The sequence below is a fragment of the Uloborus diversus genome, chromosome 2, assembly GCF_026930045.1.
Source record: "Uloborus diversus isolate 005 chromosome 2, Udiv.v.3.1, whole genome shotgun sequence".
Classification (NCBI taxonomy): domain Eukaryota; kingdom Metazoa; phylum Arthropoda; class Arachnida; order Araneae; family Uloboridae; genus Uloborus; species Uloborus diversus.
In genome coordinates this window covers 10331800-10344163 of record NC_072732.1, presented here as the reverse complement: position 1 = coordinate 10344163, position 12364 = coordinate 10331800, and the positions used below count along the sequence as shown (strand labels likewise).

General features: G+C 36.5%; 1 protein-coding gene across 1 annotated transcript in view; it reads right to left on the bottom strand.

Annotated features, from left to right (window-relative positions):
* Positions 1–243: 243 nt before the first annotated feature.
* Positions 244–12364, bottom strand: part of LOC129217796 (cell surface glycoprotein 1-like) — a 13287-nt gene continuing 1166 nt past the window's right edge. The window contains exons 2-3 of the mRNA XM_054852136.1: positions 2055–2645; positions 244–311 (exon numbers count right to left, since the gene is read on the bottom strand). Coding sequence (XP_054708111.1) covers positions 244–311; positions 2055–2645 — 659 coding nt within the window. The remainder of the gene's footprint in view (positions 312–2054; positions 2646–12364) is intronic.

Genomic DNA, 12364 nt, shown 5'->3' with positions numbered 1-12364 from the left:
AGTTCTCGCTGAATCCACTATAGGTAAGCTTTCATTGATTTTTTTTTTCTAAATCATGCTGTACAGCAGCACCTACCAGGGCTGCAAGAACTATCTCTTGCCCTGATGATGAGGAGAGGTTGGTTCTATCATTTGTACTGGTTACCTCCAAATTTCTAATTTTTCCGTTTACATCCCTTTGCTTCTCACTGCTTCATACATTAGCTAAATAAATACATTTAAATTCATATTTGTTAATCTTAACTAAATGCTTATACATATTTCTGCTGCTGCTGCTGCTGTTGTTGCAAATCTCCAATAGACCAACAGATCTAAATTAAATACGTAATATTGCTACTAAAGGATGTCCCAAAATTAACGCAAGATTTGATTTTGTTGCCATTTGTGCAAAATAGTATTGGCATCTCTGAAAAAAAATAACAATTGATAGCTGAGAGGTTAGGGTTTAAAAAAATGGAGCGTTATACGATACAATAACGCGCTTTCATTATTGAACAATTGTTTCAAAAATAATGAAAGTTGAGACTGGTCAAGCAGTTACTGTTATTGGTATCGCAACACGGTAATGCACGGGTGGTTGTGGGCTTGTTGACATAGACCTTTGAATTCAAATAACCCCATAAGAAGAAATTTAATAATGTTAAATCACACGATCTAGGGTGCCAATTCTGATCACCGAAATGAGAGAGTACGCGACTAGGAAATGCCTTATGCAGTCATTGAAATGTTTCATTCTCTCTAGCTGTATGGTACAATAACGCCCCATTTTCACTAACCCTAAACTCTCAACTGTCAAATTGTTCTTTTTTCATGACTGCCAACAATTTATGGAAAAAATGGTGGCAAATTCAAATCTTGCGTTAATTTTGGGACACCCTTTATAATAAAGTTCAAAACAAGCAATGGTTTATAAAAAAAAAAGATGTTATTTAGATAACTCCAAGCAATGTAGGAGAACGTAACAGTGTAGAGAATATGGTCGGGAGACACCTTGGAATCAGAACGTGTGGTGTAGGTTGGAAACAAGACAGATATATAAGTTGACCAGTGTCATCGATCTACTAATTAGTCATGTCTCTTGCATTGAAGAGACAATGCACCCTCCTGGATATCAGTTTTTTCAAGGTTGGGGTGGTCCAAGTATCGGAAATATTTTCAGGTGGGTCGGAGAATCAAAGAGGGAGCAATGACCCCTTAGTTCCCGCAAAAGTGTCCAATGTTTCGTTACCGTGAATGTCAGAGGTTGGAAATGGTACCTCCCGAAATGACGTAAGAGGTGTTTGTTAAGAACTGTCTCGCATGTATTATCAACCACTTTATCCCAGTTAGAAAGGTGTTGCTACACAAATTCCGCATGGAAGACGGACTTGGGGTAGAAAGAATGGTAATAAGCTTCACAAGTGACATCGTAACTCTTGAACAAGTGTACCAATTTTGATGAGTTTTTTTCGTTTTTGAAGGGTGGCTTGATCGCGAGTGTGAGGTTCGAGAAATTAGTACTGCGGTTTTTTGGTCATCATTCCTTTTCTGGTTGTTGAAGGGATATAAGCAACCTCTACTGGTCCAATCAACTCAATTTCAGTTTCCTGCGACTTCAGTGTTATTAAGATAAGATAACATTTACCTGATACTACAGTATTATCTGGAATCAGCAGGATATCCAACTACTTATAACCAAACTATGCATTTAATAGTTTTTTTTTTATTTTATATTATTTTATTTATTTATTTATTTATTTTATTTATTTGTTTATTTATTTATTTATTTTTTTGATTCTGTGTTCGGAGTTCGTTTAAACTTTTGATTTAAGTTTTACTTGTTAGCATTCTTCTTTTGAGTTTCATGTTATGGAGTAAATAGCTTTTATAAATTTTCTAATTGTAGCTATTCATATTTACTTATTCATACTCTTTACTTACTTATTCATATTTACTTTCATATTTATTTCTTCTTATGAGCTTCACGTTGTGTAGTAAATAGCCTTTATAACTTTACTAATTGTAGCTATTCATATTTTCCTAGCATCCAGCGGCATATTCCGCAGGTATCTCGCCTTCTGCTACACTAGAATCGTCATCGGAATCAGCTGGAGCATCTTCAGGACCGTCACCTTCCCCTACATTTCGGTTATCAGCTGGAGCATCTTCATCGGAAACATCTCCAGGGATATCAGCATCGCCTACAGTTGGAGAATCGGTGGGAGCATCCTCCGAGATATCAGCATGCCCTGTTGGTGGATCATCTTCAGCAGCATCTTCAGGGCTTTCAGCATCACCTACGGTTGGAGTATCATCGGGAACATCCCCAGCACTGTCAGCATCACCTACAGTTGGAGAATCGGTGGGAGCATCCTCCGAGATATCAGCATGCCCTGTTGGTGGATCATCTTCAGCAGCATCTTCAGGGCTTTCAGCATCACCCACGGTTGGCGAATCATCGGGAACATCCCCAGCACTGTCAGCATCACCTACAGTTGGAGAATCGGTGGGAGCATCCTCCGAGATATCAGCATGTCCTGTTGGTGGAGCATCATCAGAAGCATCTCCAGGACTTTTAGCATCATTTACAGTTGGAGCATCCGTTGGAGCATCAGTGGGAATTTCCCCCGGAATATGGCCACTCCCTTCGCTTTCACTATTCCTTACTGCAAGTGCATCACCTGGATCATCCTCAATGAGTATCGCGCCAACTGTAAGTATTTATCGTTTTTTCTCTCCATTTTACTGCATAGACAAATAACTTTGAGGTGGGTCCAGACGATCCTGTTGGGAGGGGCGATTGAGTAATGCATTATAAGGGGGGGGGGGGTGACTAATGAAAATAAAATTTTTAAAAAGTTTAAGAGCTGAAGCATGTTTTTTTCCCCCCGAATAATGTGTATTGTTCAAAGAGTTTAAATGAATGTTTTTTGTGTTTTGAGTATCAAGAATAAAAAATTGAAAAAAAAAGGGGAATTTCTACTTATATTCTGGATCTATTATCTAAATTGAACCCTTCAACTTTTGATTCGTTTTAGGACTCGGGAAGTATTTTCATTTGCCATTTAGGTCCTAAATTGTACTTCTTCCCTTATAAAAGAAAGGTTGTAGTATCAAAATGGCATCTCTTTTTACCAGTTTTTGTACCAAACATAATGAAATACTAAAATTTCATTTGCGAATAAAATTTGAAGATAGTTATGGATTTGTTTGTTAATTGAGTTGGGGGGGGGGGGGTAATATTCGCAAATAAGTAGGAGTGTTTGTCGTCCGAAAATTTTTGTTAGGAACACATTTGTAGACTATTAGGTGGTTATTAAGAGAAAGGGAGGCTTGGAGGTAATCTTCGGAAATTTTTTTCAAATTTAAGGGTATATTTTAGAAAACACAATTGTTTGCTATCTTTGTTTTCTTGAAGGGGTAAGGATGAGATTCAAGAATTATCTCCAGTTGTTTTTTGACGTTAGAGCTTCAAAAACGCAATTTTAGAGTGCTGAAAACCAGGGGTCTCGGGGCATGTCCCCCGGAAAAGATTTCGGAATTGCAGCCCTGAAAACGCAATTGTAGACCACCTTTGGGACGTTGCAGAAGACTTGGGATTCGAAACTTATCCCTTAAAACATTTCGAGTTCCAACCTAACGCGCTGTTTTAGACGATCTTTTTGAAAGATGAGGAAAGTGATGTTTGTCTCCCCATTTCAGATGACCTCTAGGGCTGATTTAGAGTCTGAGAAGACAACTAGTCCCTCAGCAAGATCCACAGGGCGTATTAAGTCCAGTGTTTTTTGAATAAAACCAGTTTTATTCAAAACCAGCTTTATAGCACTAACACTGAATCAAAATACCCACAGACGGAAAGTTAAAGGAGTCATTCCATTTCAAATCGACCAATCATAATTTTTTGATAAATAAAAGTGTCATATGACCATCACCGATTTTTTTTGGAAAAATTACAGTCGTTACAACAAAGGGACATATGAAATATTCCAAAAGATTTGCAAAAAAAAAAAAAAAATTTTTCTTCAGTTACAGCCTATTAAAATTCTGCACAAAATCCGCCATTTTGGAAAAAAAAACGGCAAAACACTCCATTTGAAATGGAGACTATTTCAAAAATATTTAACCTATTAGAATAATTCTTTTCTCTAAAAATAAATAAGGATCCATATATCCTCTACACATCGTTTTTGAAAGTTTAGTTAGGTTTTTTGATAAAGAAAACAATTCATTTTTGCGGCGAAAAAACTGCATTTTTACCGATTTTATGATTTTTTTTCTTCATGAAAAAAAAAAGTTTTTTTTACTAAACGGAGAAGACAGTCTAAAGCCCTTACATGATAGTTTCATAACATATTTCATTATAATCCTTAGATGCATATAGCCTCGGAAATAAAATTTAAAATTTTGAAAATATTCAAAAATAAGCGATTTTTGAAGTGATTTTACTCAAAAAATCCATTTTTAAAAAATCTAAAAATTGGCTCATGTGAACCCCATGTATTGCTTAACAAGTTGATAGACACCGCATCCCGTATTTTTGTCCCATAAAATGGTTTGATTTTTTGAAAGTGACCTTTTTCGGCTCAAAAATGAATTGTATCTTTATCAAAAAACCTAACTAAACTTTCAAAAATAATGTCTAGAGGATATATGGGTCCTTATTTATTTTTAGAAAAAAGAATTATTCAAATAGGTTAAATACTTTTGAAATAGTGTCCATTTCTTTTTTCCAAAATGGCGGATTTTGTGCAGAATTTTAATAGGCTATAGTTGAAGAAAAAAAAAATTTCTTGCGAAATCCTTTTGGGATATTTCACAAGTCCCTTACTTGTAACTACTGTAATTTTTTCAAAAAAATCGGTGATGGTCATGGGACAGACCCTGCCTGATCTGAAATGGAGTGGCTCAAAGGAACTGCTGCCAAACCGTGAGTAGGGTTCATTAAACTGAAATTGAAAGATGAAATTAAAATTGTAAAAAAAAAGTCAAGGTACAGGATTAACAAAAGTCGAATTGATAAAAAAAAAATGGACGTCCTCCTTCCATTATTACTTTGAAAATCACTCTTTTTGAGAAAAAAAATCAAGGAAAGAGTAAGAGTTTGCGGGACTTTTTTAAAAAATTTTTCTTTAAAAACGAATTTCCTTTGTATAATACCGTTATAGATACAAAGCATAATAGTACATTAGAGTTAAAAATTAATACTTTTTAATTATTTGTATTTTAATTGGACTAAATTTATAATAATCGAAATAATTCCATAAAATTTTAACGTAAGTCTTTTCATTAACGAATTATTTTACGTTAGAAAGACTTGAAAAGGCGCTTGACTGTACTTTTGTGTACCATTAGAATAGGGCTAAGAGGACTGAAGAAAGAGAAGAATTGACGAGAGAACAGTTTGGACACGGGTTCTACTGTTTGACCACGGATTGCGTGTAATTTGGCAATTCGCCAAGTAAAGACGATTCCATCTGAATGAATCTAGGAGGGGAAAAGGGAAAATAACGATGGGATTTTTTTGATGCACGCGTTTTATAATGTCACTAGTGCCTTATTCATTTATTGCAGTCTCTAAAATAAATTAAGGGAAAACAAAAATAGTTACCATGGAAACAACAAAAAGAAAAGAAAATATTTTCATTTCGTTCAGGAACGTAAAAGCAAAATGGTAAGCTCAAAACTTTGTTGTGCATAAATAAATTAATTAATTTTGCCGTGAGAATATGAATCGAATGTGCTTTAGATTTAAAAAATGTTGCTGTGAGCAAATTTACATTTTTACAAAAGTAAGGCTAAATAATAGAGAAGCAAAAGTACGCATCTGAAACAAACCAACTAACAGCCCTATAAACTAATAGATGCGTCCATTTCCGCCTATGAACCGGATATTAGCCTTTCCATGTAATCGATGGTCAGACAGTAATGTTGTTTTCAACCACGTGACTTTCTTCAATACACTACTGGTTGGCCTTTTGCATTTGATACAAATTTAAAAACAAAAAAAATGAAGTAGAAGAGCCTTTATTTAGTCAATTACCGCCCATTAGCCAGGGCTAAAGCAGAAATACATGAAATACACCGCCGGCTCAGTCATTTCCAGCCGAGGACTGCAGTTTCGTGTTTGTTAGCACTCATCAGCCCGGCATAGGAAAGTGACTGAGCTGGAGATGGAAAACCTCTTATGTAAGCCAAGAGTGCCAAACAAACTGGTAGCTAATATAGAATTAGCGCAGACCAGACGAGTGACCGAAGCAGTGGTTCGGTTCAACTCGAAAATTGATGGCAAGGCATGGTATATTTAGTATATTACCGCCCATTAGCCAGGGCTAAAGCAGAAATACATGAAATACACCGCCAGCTCAGTCATTTCCAGCCGAGGACTGCAGTTTCGTGCTTATTAGCACTCATCAGCCCGGCATAGGAAAGTGACTGAGCTGGAGATGGAAAACCTCTTATGTAAGCCAAGAGGGCCAATTAAACTGATAGCTAATGTAGAATTAGCACAGACCAGACGAGTGACCGAAGCAGTGGTTCAGTTCAACTCGAAAATTGATGGCAAGGCATGGTATATTTAGTAAATTACCGCCCATTAGCCAGGGCTAAAGCAGAAATACATGAAATACACCGCCAGCTCAGTCATTTCCAGCCGAGGACTGCAGTTTCGTGCTTATTAGCACTCATCAGCCCGACATTAGCCTGCTTTAGCCCTGGCTAACGGGCGGTAATTTACTAAATATACCATGCCTTGCCATCAATTTTCAAGTTGAACCGAACCACTGCTTCGGTCACTCGTCTGGTCTGTGCTAATTCTACATTAGCTACCAGTTTAATTGGCCCTCTTGGCTTACATAAAAGGTTTTCCATCTCCAGCTCAGTCACTTTCCTATGCCGGGCTGATGAGTGCTAATAAGCACGAAACTACAGTCCTCGGCTGGAAATGACTGAGCTGGCGGTGTATTTCATGTAGAAGAGCCTTGTATAAGATCTTTCCCTGAAGTCACGATTCGCTCAATGTGTGATTTACCTTGTCTTCTTATATTTATTCTAGATGGCTTACTGTCCAGAGGTTGAAGAGTGCACAGAACCAGTCCAGGTACTAATATACTTTTCTTGTGTTTTCCATGAAAAATCAAATCATTTAAGCTCAACTGACCATTGGGTACCCACCAGTAAGCTGTACTGACTGTCGGTTCAGCTTAGGTGACCGGCCTGTAAGCTCAACTGACCGTTGGGTACCCACCAGTAAGCTGTACTGACTGTCGGTTCAGCTTAGGTGACCGGCCTGTAAGCTCAACTGACCGTTGGGTACCCACCAGTAAACTGTACTGGCCGTCGGGTCAGCTTAGGTGACCGGCCAGTAAGCTCAACTGACCGTTTGGGTACCCAACAGTAAGCTGTACTGACCATCGAGTCAGCTCAGGTGACCGGCCAGTAAGCTCAACTGACTGTTGGGTACCCACCAGTATGCTGTACTGACCGTCGAGTCAGCTCAGGTGACCGGCCAGTAAGCTCAACTGATCGTTGGGTACCCACCCAGTAAGCTGTATTGACCGTGCGGTCAGCTCAGGTGACCGGCCAGTAAGCTCAACTGACCGTTGGGTACCCACCAATAAGCTGTACTGACCGTCGGTTCTGCTCAGGTGACCGGCCATTAAAGACTTTCGTTTAAATCATTTAAAGTCATCTCATTGGAGACTGCCACGCCTTCGAAGATAGTTTTGATTATTTTTTTTGCATTTCTCAGGTGATGATTTTCTGTTAACGGGTTCGGGTACCAAAAAAAGGTCAGTAATTAAATTGCAGCGAATCTAGTGGTTAAAAGGTTATTTAAAAATTCACTAAAACAGGTTATAAATCTAGTTCTGTTGTGGCTTCAACTTCGAGGTTTAAGCCTCGGTCCGAGTTTTAACCGGAGTGGAGAATACCAGCGTTAGAAGTTCCAAACACATTTTCAACTTACGCAGAAAAAATCGTTCTTTCAATTGGTAGTCATATTTCAAATGTGCGAATGAGTTTTTGCTAGCACCAAAAAACGCAGAAGAATGCTAATTCGTTTTTCAATTTATATATCCGGTAGTTGATGTCCTGCAAAGATGCAGCAGAGCTTAGCTGAATCCTTAGTAAATTCCAAATCTATGACACTTTGTTCGCTACCTGGACCTTGGGGTTTGGCACCAGTGACTAAGAACACCATCGATCAAGTCACCTTCAAGCAATAACAAAGGGGTACATGAATCAGTTTCGTAGACCGCATATGTTCCGTAGGCTGTAGATTTGGCAAACTTAGTCAAGGGGCACTCCAGATTCTAGATCAAGTCGCATTTCAAACAAGCAAACAGAAAAAATTCAAATGTATATTCAAACCAGTATTGCCAGATGGTCAAATCCAGATTTCCCCGATTCCCTTCCAACTTTTCCCCAAAAAGCGATGTTTTCTACCAAAATTCCCCCAAATGCAAAAATTATTTTTTCCACTAATATTTTCATAAAATGAATCGACTTCCTCTAAATATTTTTATCTCTTGAAAAAAAAAAAATTTCCCCAAAAAGTCAAATTTTTTTATAAAATTCCCCAACTTTTTTTTTCTTCACATTTTCGCTTTTTTTTTTTTTTTTGTCTTCTTTATCTTTACTAATAATAAAGCTGAAAGTCTCTCTGTCCGGATCTCTTTCTGTCTGTCAGGATCTCTATTGCGCATATAGCGCCAAGACCGTTCGGCTGATTTTCATGAAATTTGGCAAAGAATTAGTTTGTAGCATGGGGGTTTGCACCTTTAAGCGATTTTTGAAAATTTGATTTTGTTCTTTTTCCATTCCAATTTTAAGAACATTTTTCCGAGCACAATTATCATAAGATGGACGAGTAAATTACCAAGTTATCATAATGTAGAACGTAATGTGGGCAAGCCCATTGGCGAGAAATTCATCATGCATTATTTGTAAATATACAGGGAAACCAAACTACCTTTTAATTTTCTACTACGGTCAAAGTCGTGCGGGTACCGCTAATAAATAAACACAAGCGCCTGACCGAGAAATAACCAAAAATTTTTTCTTCTACTTGCATTTACTGCTCTGCTTCTGTATGCACATTTTAAACTATGAATTTTGTATATATTTATCCAAGAATTAAGCGAATTTAAATACGAAAAAAAAATATTTTTCCCCCGAGGTTTTTTTTCCCCAGGTTTTCCCCAAGGAAAAAAATATTTCCCCAAAGAATTCCCTTCAAAACCCATTTCCCCAAAATTTCCCCAGAGAGCACCAGATTTCCCCAAAATGGGGAAATTTCCCCCAATCTGGCAACACTGATTCAAACACGGAAACATGTCAAATCCACCATCCTTTTAAGTCGGTGGCTAAATATGAATTAACAGCCCGGATATGCTTTCAACTTTATTGTGCTTTAACATTTAAAAAAGTTTACGATTTTTTCCATAGAACATTCATAAATATCGAAAAAGATTGTGAAAGAAACATAGATAAATTCATAAAGCAATTAATTTTCTAATACCTTTTGACTGAAAATCTGAAGACACAATATTTAATGCATAATTTCAAATACGAAAATTAGTTCTTAAAAATTATCAAAGTATCGTTTTTCAAATCATTATTTTTTGACAAAAATACTGAATCCGGATTTCTGTACAATGGATCTTTTATTGACTTATTTACATTTCTTACTGCAAAAAGACTTCATTGTTTGATTATTGGTTCATGTATTACACTGAATGCCTTTTAAAATATTACGATTTATCGGTGTTCTTCTCGTTTTAGTTTCAGTCATAATTAAAAATTAGAAAAGGATTTTTGTGCAAAATTTAAACGCTTAATCCGGGCCTTAAACCGGTTAGATCCGGACAGTGGCGTAGCTAGACCCGACTTTCGGGGGGGGGGGGTTACTTCTTATACATATATATATATATATATTTATATATGAATATATATATATATATATAGATATATAATATATATATACATATATATACATATATATATATATTATACTATATACATATATATATATATACATATATATACATATATATATATATATATACATATATAATATATATATATATACATATATATATATATATATCATATATATATATACATATATATATATATACTATATATATAGTATACATAGATATATATATAGATATATATATATACATATACATATATATATAATTATAATATATAATATATATATAATATATATATCATATATTATATATATATATATACTATATAATATATATATATATATATATATACATATATATATATATATACATATATATATATATATATAATCGCTTGGAATTTTTCCCTTTTCTTTTTTTTTTCTTTCTCTTCTCTCTTCTTTTTTCTCTTTTTTTTTTTGAGACCTAACTTTTCGGGGGGGGGGTTGTCCCCAAACCCCCCCCCTTAGCTACGCCCCTGGATCCGGGCTTGGTTTAAAACTATAGGGCATATAAGTTCGGAAAGAAAAAAACAACTAACGTTTTTTAAAACAGTTTAAAATTTGACTGAAATCCTTGACTACGTGAATTTTAATCTGTCTGAAAACGAGCTGATGTGTGCATCACAATGACTTCCTTTTACTCCTATTTAATGTCTTTTTCCCCCATTGTTGGCAATTCTGATGGGATTCAATAGTTTGCTCTCTAAATATCACCAACAGTGGCCAAATTGAAATTAGATTTTTTAAAAAAAATCACCAAATTTGTCGCCAAGTCGGCGACAAAAACTTGGCGACCAACAGACTGGCGATAGAAATCGCCAAGTGTCCGCCAATAATTACAACACCACTTGAGTTTACAATCGAAATTAACAATGATTTCCCCCCCAAAAAGGGGCAAAAGACCCCTTTAGAAACACCTGAATGCAACCAAAAGGGGAGGTGCACAACTAGATCCCCACAAGGAGTCTACGTACCAAATTTCAGCTTTCAAAGACATACCGTTCTTGAGTTATGCGAGCATACATACGCACATACATACGTACATTCAGACGTCACGAGGGAATCTCGTTGTAATTAACTCGGGAATCGTCAAAATGCATATTTCGCTTGTCTATACGTTCTTAGGTCGTGTGGTCGAGTCGAAAAAAAAAAACCCTCAACATTCATTCGGGGGTGATTAAAATGGAAATTAAGGTCGATTTTCGAGTGAATATTTTTTTCGCGAATACAATACTTCCTTTTATGTAAAAGGAAGTAAAAAAAAAAGTGTAGTTTTTTTTTCTCGTGATTGAAATTGCCCGCTATATATGCTTTGCCAACTGGAAACTAATCACTCAATTTCATTATTACTTTTTAATAAATCTGTTCGTACATTTTCATTGACCACTGTTGTCAGAAAGACTTCATAACTGATGCACTTTTGTTTTGAATTTTCAGAAAGTGATTTACGTGACTGTGACCGTGACTCTCCCTCCGCCAAAACGAATCGAATTCCCAGAGGAATGTGAAAGTGGCGTAAGTAGCTCATCCCTTCGTTTTCCCTGCCATTGCAAAGTTGCAGTGACGTCACTGAAACTAATGGTAGTCCACATGACACAAAGTGACAGAACTGTGACTTCTATCGGGAGTCACGCCTGCCATTGCATTTGTGGCATCTGTTCATGTGAAGTTTCACCGCGACGTCGCTGCAACTATTAGTTTGTGACAGCTATAGCTCATTTTGTGACGTTGTGAAGACGTGATGTTCACGTAACGTTATGACGTCGCTGACAACTATTAGTTTGTGACAGCTACCGCTCATTTTGTGACGCTGTGAAGGCGTCATTGTCACGTAACGTTATGACGTCGCTGCAACTATTAGTTCGTGACAAGTACCCGCTTAACTTTTGACGTTGTGAAGGCGTCATTGTCACGTAACGTTATGACGTCGCTCCAATTATTAGTTTGTGACAGCTACCCGCTCGTTTTGTGACGTTGTGAAGACGTCATTGACACGTAGCGTTATGACGACGCAGCGTTAGGACTTTTGTGAACAACTTGTTGATAACTAAATAAAGATTGTCAGGCGGCGTCACATTGGGTAATCTAGATTCAACTCTGCAAACGGGGTAAATTCTCAACTGTCTGAATGCAACTTCGAGTTTCTCCGAGTGATAAAATGCGATCATTTTACACGTACATGCATTTAATGAGAAGATACAATTGACATGGAGGAAAAAAAACACGCAGTTCTTCAATATCTTTCCAATTTGCCAAATCGTCAGACAAAATGTTCCGAATAAACAATAGGGAAGTTTTCGATTTTTCAATTTCTATTTTTTATACTAGTGGCACCCGCACGGCTTCGCCCGTAATAGAAAAATTAAAGGTCTTTTGGTTTGCCTGTATATTTACAAATAATGTATGGTG